The 15,368-nt window shown below is 45.4% G+C and overlaps 2 protein-coding genes across 2 annotated transcripts; both read right to left on the bottom strand.

Annotated features, from left to right (window-relative positions):
* Positions 1-1,796: 1,796 nt before the first annotated feature.
* On the bottom strand, positions 1,797-3,577 carry LOC133126024 (mast cell protease 1A-like). Its single transcript, XM_061237822.1, has 5 exons — positions 3,520-3,577; positions 3,197-3,347; positions 2,891-3,029; positions 2,045-2,305; positions 1,797-1,952 (listed from the first exon to the last, which is right to left on the bottom strand). Exons 1-5 carry the CDS (start codon positions 3,575-3,577, stop codon positions 1,797-1,799), a joined length of 765 nt encoding a protein of 254 aa, XP_061093806.1.
* Positions 3,578-9,117: 5,540 nt separating this feature from the next.
* Positions 9,118-10,851, bottom strand: LOC133126023 (mast cell protease 1A-like). The gene is made up of 5 exons (XM_061237821.1): positions 10,794-10,851; positions 10,481-10,631; positions 10,175-10,313; positions 9,369-9,629; positions 9,118-9,276 (listed from the first exon to the last, which is right to left on the bottom strand). The coding sequence occupies exons 1-5, from the start codon at positions 10,849-10,851 to the stop codon at positions 9,118-9,120; spliced, it is 768 nt and encodes a 255-aa protein (XP_061093805.1).
* Positions 10,852-15,368: the final 4,517 nt, after the last annotated feature.

Below are 15,368 nucleotides of genomic sequence, written 5' to 3'. Positions count from 1 at the left end.
GGGTTTCACTTCTGTCAGCTAAGAACAGGAAGATGAGGCTACAGTGGACACATGACTACCAAAACTGGACTCTTGAAGATTGGAAACACATTCCCTGGTCTGACGAATGTCTGCTGCCACATGCAGATGGTAGGGTCAGGATTTGGAATAACAGCATGAATCCATGGCTCCATCCTGCATGGTGTCAAAGGTACAGACTGCCAGTGGTGGTGGTGCAATAGTGTGGGGAATGTTGTCTTGGCACACATTAATCCCCTTAACTTTTTTGGTCATAAGTCAAAGATCTGGCTATAATCAGCTGGGGTATAGGGATGGCCTTTTGTATGCAAGGGAAACTTTTTCACTCCAAGACGCACACGAGGAGGGAATGACTGTGATGGAGAACTGTGATGAATAAATATGTTACAGAATGAGTAACTGACCCTGGAACTATGCACTATTCAAGGTGTGGGGATAAAGGATTATATTTGGACGATGTGAACACTAGGAATTGAACTTTTCAGCATGTAAAGCAATGCAAGGTTTTCCCTGTACATTATCATGGCGTTATCAACAATGAATAAATTATTTTTTACACATGATGAACTGTTCATTTAATGTTCTTATGGTGACGGTTTTTATAATCCCATCATCCCACTTGCAAATTCCTTTTTATTTATCTTGTTTTATTATTTTCGTTACACTGCTTGATTTAGACTATCCGGGCGGCACGGATGGTGCAGTGGGTAGCACTGCCGCTTCACAGCAAGGAGGTCCTGGGTTCGAATCCCCGTCGGCCGGCGCCTCTCTGTGTGGAATTTGCATGTTCTCCCCGTGTTTGCGTGGGTTTCCTCTGGGTACTCCGGTTTCCTCCCACAGTCCAAAGACATGCAGGTCAGGCTGACAGGAGAGTTTAAATTGCCTGTGGGTATGAGTGTGTGAGTGAATGGGGTGTGTGCCCTGCGATGGACTGGCGACCTGTCCAGGGTGTATTCCTGCCTTTCGCCCAATGTATGCTGGGATAGGCTCCAGCCCCCCTGCAACCCTGTTCAGGATAAGTGGGTTAAGATAATGGATGGATGAATGGATTCAGACTATCTGTCTCAGCTGAATGGTTAGAGATTCTGGTCTGTGATACAGCTTGTTGAAGGTGCTGAGTAACAGGTGGTGGTCTAAACTTGGCATGCCTTTGTTGTTCAGTACTGAATGCGCACTGTAACACATAGTGTACTTCATCTTGTGTAGCCTCTGTTCATTTAATACTGTGGATATATTAGCCCATATTCTTTTAGTTCTGTACTCCAATTCAATTTGTATTCTGATGGTGGAGGTGTGTGGCACGTTGTGTCATTCACAGCAGGCTCTGCTCTCTCTCTCTCTCTCTCTCTCTCTCTCCCTCTCTCTCTCTCTCTCTCTCTCTCTCTCTCTCTCTCTCTCTCTCTCTCTCACCTCTGCAGCTGAAAGTGTTAATCATTATTTCTATCTGCAGACCCCCATCGGTCATCAGCTGTGGTGTGACTTGAGTCGGCAAACCACTTTTTTTTCCGCTACAGGCAGATTAGTTATAATGTGGTCTGATGCAGAAGGCTTTCTCAGAAGGAGGTGCTGGTTTACACGACTAGCTTCTACTCTTCGTTCTAACAATGAAGTTTTCTGAAACCATGAAAAATAATGGATGGAATATCATTACCCCCACCCCCTACCTCCATCTCCCCCAAACACACATCCGGAACAAAATCAAATGCATGTATCATATATTGTTCATGATGTGCTTTAATTGCAGAATTTAAACAATGGGTTCCGATTTTATCTGTGGCTCAGTTTACATTGCTTATGATACATTTGACCCAGGACAGGTATTTGGATATTTGAGTGTAGACATTCGGTCTTTTAGGTTCATTGCAGTTTCCGTCATTGAAGGACGCAATTCCCACCGCTGTGCCCTTACACACCAGAGGACCTCCAGAATCCCCCTGCAATTAAAAAAACATTATGTTGCTGATGCAAATATCAAAATATAATTGATTCTGTGTTGAATGAAAAACAGACAGTTTTTTACACATACCTGACAGGCGCCTTTATTGTCGATGTTTAACGCTCCACAGATCATCCTGGATGTGATTGGATCCGGAACCCAGTCTTTTGTGCATGTCTTTCGGTTCATAACGGTCACGTTGACTTCCAGAAGGCGTGGGCTTGCATACCCTTTGGTTTTGTTTGCCCCCCATCCTGCCACGCTGCAGACTGTTTTGGGCTTGACGTCCTTATCTTTCTTAGGGAGGGGGATCCACTGCACTTCTTTGGTCTTCTTAACTGCAGTCTTGAGCTGCTCCAGACACAGATAAATCAGTCATGAGAGCCCTGACACAGCACCGCTCACAGTTCTACAGCAAATGGAGCTGCTCACATTAATCCAGATCAAGCCGAAAGCAGATGAGTTTTTGCCTAAAAACTTGAACTGTTTTCCGTTATCTTGTGCACTATTGGGCCCAAGATGTGCAAATGTTATCTCAAATCTCACCTACCAATTTTTGTTTTGGCTCTGTCCTCCAGCACATTGGATTTGAAATAAAACATGAAACATGAGACATGAATGAAACAACGATTATGATTCTGATTTTCATATTGAGTCCCCCCATTTTAGGGGAGCAAATTTAATGGTGCCCTTTCAATGCACCATACAGACTCTGTCACATTACCTGCCATACGCATATCTCAATGACAAATAGTGCTACTCTATGGGAGAAAGTGAATCATAGACACCCTGGCCAACATAAGCCACCGCAACACTCAATATGAGGCCAGTTTTCTGGCAACCTACTCTGCAGGTTGCACATCATCATGAACCATATGACCTGGTGTGTGCTTATGGTGGGCTTCACTGACTCAGACTGACTTGTATTCTCCATACCTGCAACAGCATGATGTCATTTTCCAGTGTATCAACATCAAACCCAGGGTGGATGTGGTAAAACTTCACTTCAGCCCTGTTTGACTTTTGATTCTCAGAAATGTCATGGGCACCGAGCAGAACTGTCAAGTTCTGTCCCCTTTGTAAAACAAAGAGCTGGGTGTTAACTTCACCTTATGTGTACTTCATCCATGTATCCAAATGTTTCATTGCCACAGCATCAAGTAACCTTTTTCACCTTTTGACATTCGTACACTTGTGTTTACACTGTTGATAATAATAACCCAGCTCAACGGGAGGTCTTACCATGTCAGGCAATGTGCTGCAGTCATTACGAAGGAGTCGGACACCAGGAAACCACCACAGATGTGGCTTTTATTTTCCTGCACAGAGACCATGTAAGGTCTGGAGTGTGGCTTAGCCTCCCGGCCATTCACAATGCTAGAGTCCTGTTGGGCTGGGACAGAAGGAAGGTTCAGCCAATGAGCATGAGCATGTTTATACATTTACAAGTTAAAACTTATACATCAAAATGATACATTCCACAGAGAGAGGGAGAGAGAGAGAGAGCGAGAGAGGGAGAGAGAGAGAGAGAGAGAGGAAGACAGAGAGAGAGAGAACGGTATTACCGGTGAGCACCAGCAGGGGCAGGAGAGTCGTGAGCAGGAACAGAGGCACAGCAGCCATGGTGTCTGGGAGAGCTGAGTGGTCCTGCTGATGCTAAGTGTGGAAGAAATGAGCAGGATTACAACTGCGTGATACTTTTTACAATGATGAACTTTTTGCGATGATGAGCACCTCCCTGCGCTGCCTGAGGAGGCTGGAGGCCTGTGGTCTCACACAGGAAGAGGAGGTGGAGCTGTGAAGTTCCCCATGAAACATCTACGTGGCAGACATTGGTGGAAACAGTAACCATCATAGCTGTGGCACACTTGGATGACTGCCCCTGTTCTGGGTTCCTATTCCAACCTGGGGCATGAAGTAAACGAAGCAAATCAAACTAAAACCATATTTCCACCAATTCAATATCCAAGCAATTCAAGTTTGGGACTCTACGTGTCATATTTGATCTATCTGGGCATTTTCAGGGTAACTGACGTTAGAACTGCTGGATATTTGGGTGGTAAATCCCAATACAGCTACATAATAGAGACTGATGAGAGTTGTCGACACCTGAGGGTTATAAAAGCATATGTCAGTCTCTTATGTGTCTGTATTGGGCTTTGTCGCCCAGATATCCAGCAGATGTAATGTCAGTTACCGTGGAGTTGCCCAGCTGCATTTTTTATTCATCATTTTGCCTACAGGTGAAGATGCTAAGTTGCATTACCTGAACAATAATGCTTCTGTGTGCTTCAGGGGTCACCAACCCTGTTCCTGGAGATCTACCATCTCGTAGGTTTTCATTTCAACCCTGGTCCTGGAGATCTACCATCCTGTAGGTTTTAATTTCAACCATGGTCCTGGAGATCTGCCATCCTGTAGGTTTTCATTTCAAACCTGTTCCTGGAGATCTACCATCCTGTAGGTTTTCATTTCAACCATGGTCCTGGAGATCTACCATCCTGTAGGTTTTCATTTCAACCATAATTTGACACACCTGACTCTACTAATTAGCAGCTCAATGCAAATGTCTTGCTCTTGTATGTGTGCTTTATTAGGGTTGGAGTGAAAACCAACAGGATGGTAGATCTACAGGAACAGGGTTGGTCCCCACTGGTATACTTCATGAAAAACAATCATACAACATGTCCAGCAGAGGGGGAATGTGAGTTATTTGAAGTGGAATTAAGTAATACATCAAACGGACCACAAGATGGCACCAATGTGCCAAAATTGAGACCTACATGAAGGCAAATTCTGTACTTGCATCACAGTTAACATGGTACACAAATGCACTGATTTACTAATATTGATTCTATGGTGTGTTGTATAAGAGTTATATTCCTGTGAGATCAGCATGTGAGTCAGCATGTTACAATGGACCATACAGAGAGTGCTTATGGAGGGTGCATTTCACTCACTTGTATCTCTGCACTTGTATACTCAGTACAGCCCGGTTTGACTTTCAGTAATGCGCGCCACAGTCATGACCAAAGGCCGCACGGATGTGCTTGTTCCTTTCTGAGATCTTACAGAGATCATGTGTAGTCTCCAGTGTGGCTTAGCCTCCCTGCCATTCACAATACTTGTTGGTCAGGTACAGAAGGAATAGATCTCGCAACTAGAGCATGTTTATACTCCCCCACGTTGACTGCTGCCCTTGGTCAATACATTTAAATTCTACACAGTGGAAAATAAAGTATAAATGTAATCATCCTTTAAATAAAGCACTCACTGTGTCTGGATATCGGCACCACAAAATGTCAAGTGAATTGTAGGGATGCAAATTAGTTGCATAAACATATTTTTTAAGCAAGCATCATGCTATGGAACTCGAACAGGTCATCATTATCTGCACGATTGAACCCTGCGCACATGGATCGTGGTTGATATCCAGCTGTGAAGGGTGTGTAATCAGTGAGCTAACAAAAAGGCATTTGAAAGGCCACACATGTTCCATTAACAGCTGTTTGAACAGCAGTGCAGGAGGGCATCTCTGAACACACAAAGCATCAAACCTTGAAGCAGATGGGCTATGGCAGAGAAGACAACACTGGGTTTCACTTCTGTCAGCTAAAAACAGGAAGATGAGGCTACAGTGAGCACATGACTACCAAAACTGGACTCTTGAAGATTGGAAACACATTCCCTGGTCTGACGAATGTCTGCTGCCACATGCATTACATTACATCATTGGCATTTGGCAGAGGCTCTTATCCAGAGCGGCGTACAACAAAGTGCATACCCATAACCAGGTATAAGTGCGGTGAAAGGCCCTAGAGGGAAGTACAATTTCAATTGCTACCCATACAACAAAGATAAGGACCAAGGCCATTTTTTTTTAAACAAACAAACAACAAAGCAAAAGTGACCAAACTTAACTATCCAAATACTGGTTACCTAGCCAACTAAAAATACTGAAACACAAAGTAAATCACAAAGACAACAATTAAGGTTCACAGGGAGGTAGGGAGGGACGGGGAGAGGTGCTGCTTGAAGAGGTGCATCTTCAGTTTGCGCTTGAAGGTGGGGAGCGATTCCACAGTTCTGACCTCAACGGGGAGTTCGTTCCACCACCGTGGAGCCAGAGCAGACATTAGTCGTGAGCGTGAGGTGGAGGTTCGGAGAGGGGGAGGTGCCAAGCGGCCTGTGGAGGCTGAACGAAGAGGTCTGGCAGGGGTGTAGGGTCTGATGAGTTTTTGTAGGTAAGATGGGGAAGACCCCTTAACTGCTTGGAAGGCTAGCACCAATGTTTTGAATTTGATGCGAGCCATGACATGCAGCCAGTGGAGGGAAGTAAGCAGGGGGATGACGTGTGAGTATTTGGGAAGGTTGAAGACCAGACCAGCTGCTGCATTCTGGATAAGTTGGAGGGGTCTGATGGCGGACGCTGGGAGGCCAGCCAAGAGGGAATTGCAGTAGTCCAGGCGGAACAGAACCATCGCTTGGACCAGGACCTCGGTTGAGTAGGGGGTGAGAAAGAGGCGGATTCTTCGTATGTTGTATAGGACGAACCTGCATGACCGGATCACCGCCGCAATGTTCTCGGAAAGGGACAGTCTGCTGTCCATCACCACGCCGAGGTTCCTTGCACTGGATGATGGCGTGAGTGTGGTATCCCCGAGGGAAATGGAGAGATCCAGATGGGGAGAGATATTAGCAGGGATGAATATCATTTCAATCTTACCTGGGTTGAGCTTTAGATGGTGGTTGTCCATCCAGCTCTGGATGTCACTCAGGCAAGCAGAGATACGGGCAGAAACCTGTGTATCAGATGGTGGGAATGAGATGAAGAGTTGGGTATCGTTCGCATAGCAGTGGTAGGATAGCCCATGTGCAGTGATCACAGGGCCAAGGGAACAAGTGTAAAGAGAAAAAAGAAACGGGCCTAGGACTGAGCCCTGGGGAACTCCTGTGGCAAGGGCCCGAGGTGCCGATACCGTACCAGCCCAGGCAACCTGGAAGGAGCGACCAGAGAGGTAGGACTCAATCCAGTCCAGGGCTGTGCCACAGATGCCCGTTGCTGACAGGGCGGACAGGAGGATGGAGTGATCCACAGTGCCATCCTCAGGGAAGGAGCTGAGAAGGGTGTCTAGCTCATCAAGGAAGTTTCAAAGGGGCCCTGGAGGACGATAGATAACTGCAATGAAAAGGTTAGTAGGGTAGGATACTGCAACAGAATGGAATTCAAAAGTGGATATGGTCAGGTCAGAGAGGGGGAGAACAGAGAATTTCCATGAGGGGGAAATTAAAAGACCAGTACCACCGCCACGGCCGGAAGGCCGGGGAGTGTGCGAGAAGGAGAAGGAGGATGAGAGGTCAACGGGAGTGGCAGTGTTGTCAGGTGTGATCCAGCTCTCCGTTGGGGCAAGGAATTGTAGGGACCGGAGGGAGGCATATGCGGGGATGAAGTCAGCCTTTCGAGTGGCAGACTGGCAGTTCCATAGTCCCCCTGTGACAGCTAAGTCCTCACAGGGGGACATGCAGATGGTATGGTCAGGATTTGGAATAACAGCATGAATCCATGGCTCCATCCTGCATGGTGTCAAAGGTACAGACTGCCAGTGGTGGTGGTGCAATAGTGTGTGGAATGTTTTCCTGGCACACATTAATCCCCTTTTTGGTCATAAGTCAAAGATCTGGCTATAATCAGCTGGGGTATAGGGATGGCCTTTTGTATGCAAGGGAAACTTTTTCACTCCAAGACGCACACAAGGAGGGAATGACTGTGGTGGAGAACTGTGATGAATAAATGTGTTACAGAATGAGTAACTGACCCTGGAACTATGCACTATTCAAGGTGTGGCGATAAAGGATTATATTTGGACGATGTGAACACTAGGAATTGAACTTTCCAGCATGTAAAGCAATGCAAGGTTTTCCCTGTACATTATCATGGCGTTATCAACAATGAATAAATAATTTTTTACGCATGATGAACTGTTCATTTAATGTTCTTATGGTGACAGTTTTTATAATCCCATCATCCCACTTGCAAATTCGTTTTTATTTATCTTGTTTTATTATTTTCATTACACTGCTTGATTTAGACTATCCGGGCGGCACGGATGGTGCAGTGGGTAGCACTGCCGCTTCACAGCAAGGAGGTCCTGGGTTCGAATCCCCGTCGGCCGGCGCCTCTCTGTGTGGAATTTGCATGTTCTCCCCGTGTTTGCGTGGGTTTCCTCCGGGTACTCCAGTTTCATGTAGAGTTAGGCTGATTGGAGAGTCTAAATTGCCTGTGGGTATGAGTGTGTGAGTGAATGGGGTGTGTGCCCTGCGATGGACTGGCGACCTGTCCAGGGTGTATTCCTGCCTTTCGCCCAATGTATGCTGGGATAGGCTCCAGCCCCCCTGCGACCCTGTTCAGGATAAGTGGGTTAAGATAATGGATGGATTTAGACTATCTGTCTCAGCTAAATGTTCAGAGATTCTGGTCTGTGATACATCTTGTTGAAGGTGCTGTGTAACAGGTGGTGGTCTAAACTTGGCATGCCTTTGTTGTTCAGTACTGTATACGCACCGTAACACATAGTGTACTTCATCTAGTGTAGCCTCTGTTCATTTAATATTGTGGATATATTAGTCCATATTCTTTTAGTTCTGTACTCCAATTCAATTTGTATTCTGATGGTGGAGGTGTGTGGCACGTTGTGTCATTCACAGCAGGCTCTGCTCTCTCTCTCTCTCCCTGTCTCTCTCTCCCTCTCTCTCTCTCTCTCTCCCTCTCTCTCTCTCTCTCTCTCTCTCTCTCACCTCTGCAGCGGAAAGTGTTAATCATCATTTCTATCTGCAGACCCCCATCTGTCATCAGCTGTGGTGTGACTCGAATCGGCAAACCACTTTTTTTTCCACTACAGGCAGATTAGTAATAATGTGGCCTGATGCAGAAGGCTTTCTCAGAAGGAGGTACTGGTTTACACAATTAGCTTCTGCTCTTTATTCTAGCAATGAAGTTTTCTGAAACCATGAAAAATAATGTATGGAATATCATTACCCCCACCCCCAACCTCCATCTCCCCCAAACACACATCCGGAACAAAATCAAATGCATGTATCATATATTGTTCATGATGCGCTTTAATTGCAGAATTTAAACAATGGGTTTGCATTTTATCTGTGGCTCAGTTTACACTGCTTATGATACATTTGACCCAGGACAGGTATTTGGATATTCGAGTGTAAACATTCGGTTTTTCAGGTTTATTGCAGTTTCCGTAGTCATTGAAGGACACAATTCCCACCGCTGTGCCCTTACACACCAGAGGACCTCCAGAATCCCCCTGCAATTAAAAAAACAATATGTTGCTGATGCAAATATCAAAATATAATTGATTCTGTATTGAATGAAAAACAGACAGTTTTTTACTCATACCTGACAGATGCCTTTATTGTCGATGTTTAATGCTCCACAGATCATCCTGGATGTGATTGGTTCCAGAACCCACTTTTTTTTGCATGTCTTTCGGTCCATAACGGTCACGTTGACTTCCAGAAGGCGTGGGCTTGCATACCCTTTGGTTTTGTTTGCCCCCCATCCTGCCACGCTGCAGACTGTTTTGGGCTTGATGTCCTTATCTTTCTTAGGGAGGGGGATCCACTGCACTTCTTTGGTCTTCTTAACTGCAGTCTTGAGCTGCTCCAGACACAGAGAGATCAGTCACATTAATCCAGATCAAGCCGAAAGCAGATGAGTTTTTGCCTAAAAACTTGGACTTTTCCGTTCCGTTGGCTTGTCCACTATTGGGCCCAAGATGTGCTAATTTTATCTCAAATCTCACCTACAGTGCATACGATGCACAATTTTTGTTTTGGCTCTGTCCTCCAGCACATTGGATTTGAAATAAAACATGAAACATGAGACATGAATGAAACAACGATTATGATTATGATTTTCATATTGAGTCCCCCCATTTTAGGGGAGCAAATGTAATGGCGCCCTGGCAATGCACCATACACACTCTGTCACATTACCTGTGATCTGCATATCTCAGTGACAAATAGCGCTACTCTATGGGAGAAAGTGAATCATAGACACCCTGGCCAACATAAGCCCTCCGCAACACTCAAGATGAGGCCAGTTCTGCCTTCTCTGCAGGTTGCACATCATCATGAACCATATGACCTGGTGTGTGTTTATGGTGGGCTTCACTGACTCAGACTGACTTGTATTCTCCATACCTGCAACAGCATGATGTCATTCTTCAGTGTATCAGCTTCAAACCCAGGGTGGATGTGGTAAAACTTCACTTCAGCCCTGTTTGACTTTTGATTCTCAGAAATGTCATGGGTACCGAGCAGAACTGTCAAGTTCTGTCGCCTTTGCAAAAGAAACAGCTGGGTATTAACTTCACCTTATGTGTACTTCATCCATGTATCCAAATCTTTCATTGCCACAGCATCAAGTAACTTTTTTCACCTTTTGACATTCATACACTTGTGTTTACACTGTTGATAATAATAACCCAGCTCAACGGGAGGTCTTACCATATCAGGCAATGTGCTGCAGTCATTACGAAGGAGTCGGACACCAGGAAACCACCACATTTGTGCCTTTTATTTTGCTGCACAGAGACCATGTAAGGTCTGGAGTGTGGCTTAGCCTCCCGGCCATTCACAATGCTAGAGTCCTGTTGGGCTGGGACAGAAGGAAGGTTCAGCCAATGAGCATGAGCATGTTTATACATTTACAAGTTAAAACTTATACATCAAAATGATACATTCCGCAGAGAGAGGGAGAGACAGAGAGAGAGAGAGAGAGAGAGAAAGAGGAAGACAGAGAGAGAGAGAGCGGTCTTACCGGTGAGCACCAGCAGGGGCAGGAGAGTCGTGAGCAGGAACAGAGGCACAGCAGCCATGGTGTCTGGGAGAGCTGAGTGGTCCTGCTGATGCTAAGTGTGGAAGAAATGAGCGGGATTACAACTGCGTGATACTTTTTACAATGATGAACTTTTTGCGATGATGAGCACCTCCCTGCGCTGCCTGAGGAGGCTGGAGGCCCGTGGTCTCACACAGGAAGAGGAGGTGGAACTGTGAAGTTCCCCATGAAACATCTACGTGCCAGACATTGGTGGAAACAGTAACCATCACTTATAGCTGTGGCACACTTGGATGACTGCCCCTGTTCTGGGCCCCTATTCCAACCTGGGGCATGAAGTAAACAAAGCAAATCAAACCAAAACCATATTTCCACCAATTCAATATCCAAGCAATTCAAGATTGGGACTCATATTGTGTCATATTTGATCTATCTGGGCATTTTCAGGGTAACTGACGTTAGAACTGCTGGATATTTGGGTGGTAAATCCCAATACAGCTACATAATAGAGACTGATGAGAGGTATCGACACCTGAGGGTTATAAAAGCATATGTCAGTCTCTTATGTGTCTGTATTGGGCTTTGTCGCCCAGATATCCAGCAGATGTAATGTCAGTTACCGTGGAGTTGCCCAGCTGCATTTTTTATTCATAATTTTGCCTACGGGTGAAGATGGTAAGCTGTATTACCTGAGTAATAATGCTTCTGTGTGCTTCAGGGGTCACCAACCCTGTTCCTGGAGATCTACCATCTTGTAGGTTTTCATTTCAACCCTGGTCCTGGAGATCTACCATCCTGTAGGTTTTCATTTCAACCATGGTCCTGGAGATCTACCATCCTGTAGGTTTTCATTTCAACCCTGTTCCTGGAGATCTACCATCCTGTAGGTTTTCATTTCAACCATGGTCCTGGAGATCTACCATCCTGTAGGTTTTCATTTCAACCATAATTTGACACACCTGACTCTACTAATTAGCAGCTCAATGCAAATGTCTTGCTCTTGTATGTGTGCTTTGTTAGGGTTGGAGTGAAAACCAACAGGATGGTAGATCTACAGGAACAGGGTTGGTCCCCACTGGTATACTTCATGAAAAATAATCATACAACATGTCCAGCAGAGGGGGAATGTGAGTTATTTGAAGTGGAATTAAGTAATACATCAAACGGACCACAAGATGGCATCAATGTGCCAAAATTGAGACCTACTTGAAGGCAAATTCTGTACTTGCATCACAGTAAACATGGGACACAAATGCACTGATTTACTAATATTGATTCTATGGTGTGTTGCATAAGAGTTATATTCCCGTGAGATCAGCATGTGAGTCAGCATGTTATAATGGACCATACAAAGAGTGCTTATGGAGGGTGCATTTCACTCACTTGTATCTCTGCACTTGTATACTCAGTACAGCCCGGTTTGACTTCAAGTAATGCGCGCCACAGTCATGACCAAAGGCCGCACGGATGTGCTTGTTCCTTTCTGAGATCTTACAGAGATCATGTGTAGTCTCCAGTGTGGCTTAGCCTCCCTGCCATTCACAATACTTGTTGGTCTGGGACAGAAGGAATAGATCTTGCAACTAGAGCATGTTTATTTACATTTACATTTTTGTCATTTGGCAGACGCTTTTAATCCAAAGCGACATACAAGTGCATAGGTTCTTCCACATGTCAAAGCATCACATCCGTAACTCGGAAAATACACATGGAATTACACATGGAAGTGCAATTATTGTTATTATTATTATTTTTTTGGGTTAGACAAGGAGAATAGGGATATCTGAAAGGGGGGGCGGGAAATCAGGAGGGTGAACTAAGGTAGAGTTTGAAAAGGTGTGTTTTTAGTCTGCATCGAAATAGGGGGCGGGATTCTGCTGTCCTGACAGTGGTAGGCAAGTCATTCCACCACTGAGGAACCAGAACGGAAAACAGGCGTGAACGCGCAGCTCGACCGCCAGGTGCACGTAGAGAGGGAACCATAAGGCGACCACAGCTGGCAGAGCGGAGTGGTCTAGCTGGGGAGTAGGGAGTGATCAAGGATTGTATGTAAGGTGGGGAAGTCCCCTTAGCAGCCTGAAATGCCAACACTAGGGCCTTGAATCGGATGCGTGCGGCAATAGGAAGCCAGTGGAGGCCAATGAGAAGCGGGGTGACATGAGCCGACATGGGCTGATTGGTGATCAGGCGGGCTGCAGCGTGGAGGGGCTTGATGGCACACGCTGGGAGACCGGCTAGGAGGGAGTTGCAGTAATCCAGGCGGGAAATGACGAGGGCCTGGACTAGGAGCTGGGTGGCTTTCTCCGTCAGGAGATGACGGATACAGCGTATATTATACAGAAAGAACCTGCAGGTTCTGGCAGTGGAGGATACTTGTGGAGCCAGGGTGAGGCAGTTATCAAGAGTCACCCCAAGATTCTTTCCCGTACGGGAGGAGGAAACTACAAAGTCCTCAACAGTCAGTGAGAGGTCAATTGACGGAGAGGACTTAGCAGGGATGTAGAGAAGCTCAGTTTTGGCAAGGTTGAGCTTCAGGTGGTGGGAAGTCATCCACGCAGAGATATCAGCCAAGCAGGCAGAGATCTGTGTGGTGACTTGGGTGTCGGGGTGGAAGGAAATTAAGAGTTGGGTGTCATCAGCGTAAGAGTGATAAGAAAAGCCATGGGAAGAGATAACAGAACCAAGAGACATGGTGTATAGCGAGAAGAGGAGAGGCCCAAGAACTGAGCCCTGCCGGACTCCAGTTTGTAGGGGGTGAGGGTCAGAGACTGAGCCCCTCCAAGTCACCTGGTAGGAGCGACCAGAGAGGTAGGAGGAAAACCAAGCGAGGTTATACTCCCCCACGTTGACTGCTGCCCTTGGTCAATACATTTAAATTCTACACAGTGGAAAATAAAGTATAAATGTAATCATCCTTTAAATAAAGCACTCACTGTGTCTGGATATCGGCACCACAAAATGTCAAGTGAATTGTAGGGATGCAAATTAGTTGCATAAACATATTTTTTAAGCAAGCGTCATGATATGGAACTCGAACAGGTCATCATTATCTGCACGATAGAACCCTGCACACATGGATCTTGGTTGATATCCAGCTGAGAAGGGTGTGTAATCAGTGAGCTAACAAAAAGGTATTAGAACGGCCACAAATGTTCAATTAACAGCTGTTTGAACAGCTGTGCAGGAGGGCATCTCTGAACACACAAAGCATCAAATCTTGAAGCCGATGGGCCATGGCAGAAAAGACAACACTGGGTTTCACTTTTGTCTGCTAAGAACAGGAAGATGAGGCCTGACGAATGTCTGCTGCCACATGCAGATGGTAGGGTCAGGATTTGGAATAACAGCATGAATCCATGGCTCCATCCTGCATGGTGTCAAACGTACAGACTGCCAGTGGTGGTGGTGCAATAGTGTGGGGAATTTTGTCTTGGCACACATTAATCCCCTTAACATTTTTGGTCATAAGTAAAAGATCTGGATATAATCAGCTGGGGTATAGGGATGGCCTTTTGTGTGCAAGGGAAACTTTTTCACTCCAAGACGCACACTAGGAGGGAATGACTGTGATGGAGAACTGTGATGAATAAATATGTTACAGAATGAGTAACTGACCCTGGAACTATGCACTATTCAAGATGTGGCGATAAAGGATTATATTTGGACTATGTGAACACTAGGAATTGAACTTTTCAGCCCTTTTTTTACATGAATTATTTTACATGTTGAACTGTTCATTTAATGTTCTTATGGTGAGGGTTTTTGTAATCCCATCATCCCACTTGCAAATTCCTTTTTATTTATTTTGTTTTATTATTTTTATTACACTGCTTGATTTAGTTTTTTACTTCATGTGAATACATTTAAATAAAACCATCAGTTTGACAAGTTATCTGTGCCAAGAAAGCACATTTCTGCAATTCTCTTGGTGGGAACTTGTGATCTCTGTTTTTGAGGTCTCTGTCTCAGCCGAATGGTTAGAGATTCTGGTCTGTGATACAGCTTGTTGAAGGTGCTGAGTAACAGGTGGTGGTCTTTGCAGACGCTGATTCTTTAGCTGTGTCATCCAGAGCAGGCCCTGCTCTCTCTCTCTCTCTCTCTCTTTCTCTCTCTCTCTCTCTCTCTCTCTCTCTCTCTCTCTCTATCTCACCTCTGCGGCGGTAAGTGTTCATCAATATTTCTATCTGCAGACCCCCATCTGTCATCAGCTGTGGTGTGACTTGAGTGCATCTTGCAGTTCTCACCAAACCAGCGGCACACCACATTTTTTTCCACTGCAGGCAGATTAGTTTTAATGTGGTCTGATGCAGAAGGCCTTCTCGGAAGGAAGTGTTGGTTTACACAATTAGCTTCTGCTCTTCGTTCTAGCAATGAGGTTTTCTGATACCATGAAAAATAATGTATAGAAATCACTCTCCTCAGTCTCCCCCCGTCCCACCACCACTTCCATCTCCCCCAAACACACATCGAGACAAAATCAAATGCATGGTTCATATATTGTTCATGATGCACTTTAGTTGCAGTATTTAAACAATGGCTTCGCATTTTATCTGTGGT

This window comes from Conger conger, chromosome 4, assembly GCF_963514075.1.
Source record: "Conger conger chromosome 4, fConCon1.1, whole genome shotgun sequence".
Lineage (NCBI taxonomy): Eukaryota > Metazoa > Chordata > Actinopteri > Anguilliformes > Congridae > Conger > Conger conger.
The sequence above is the reverse complement of the archived record's forward strand: the minus strand, read 5'-3'. Positions and strand labels throughout refer to the sequence as shown.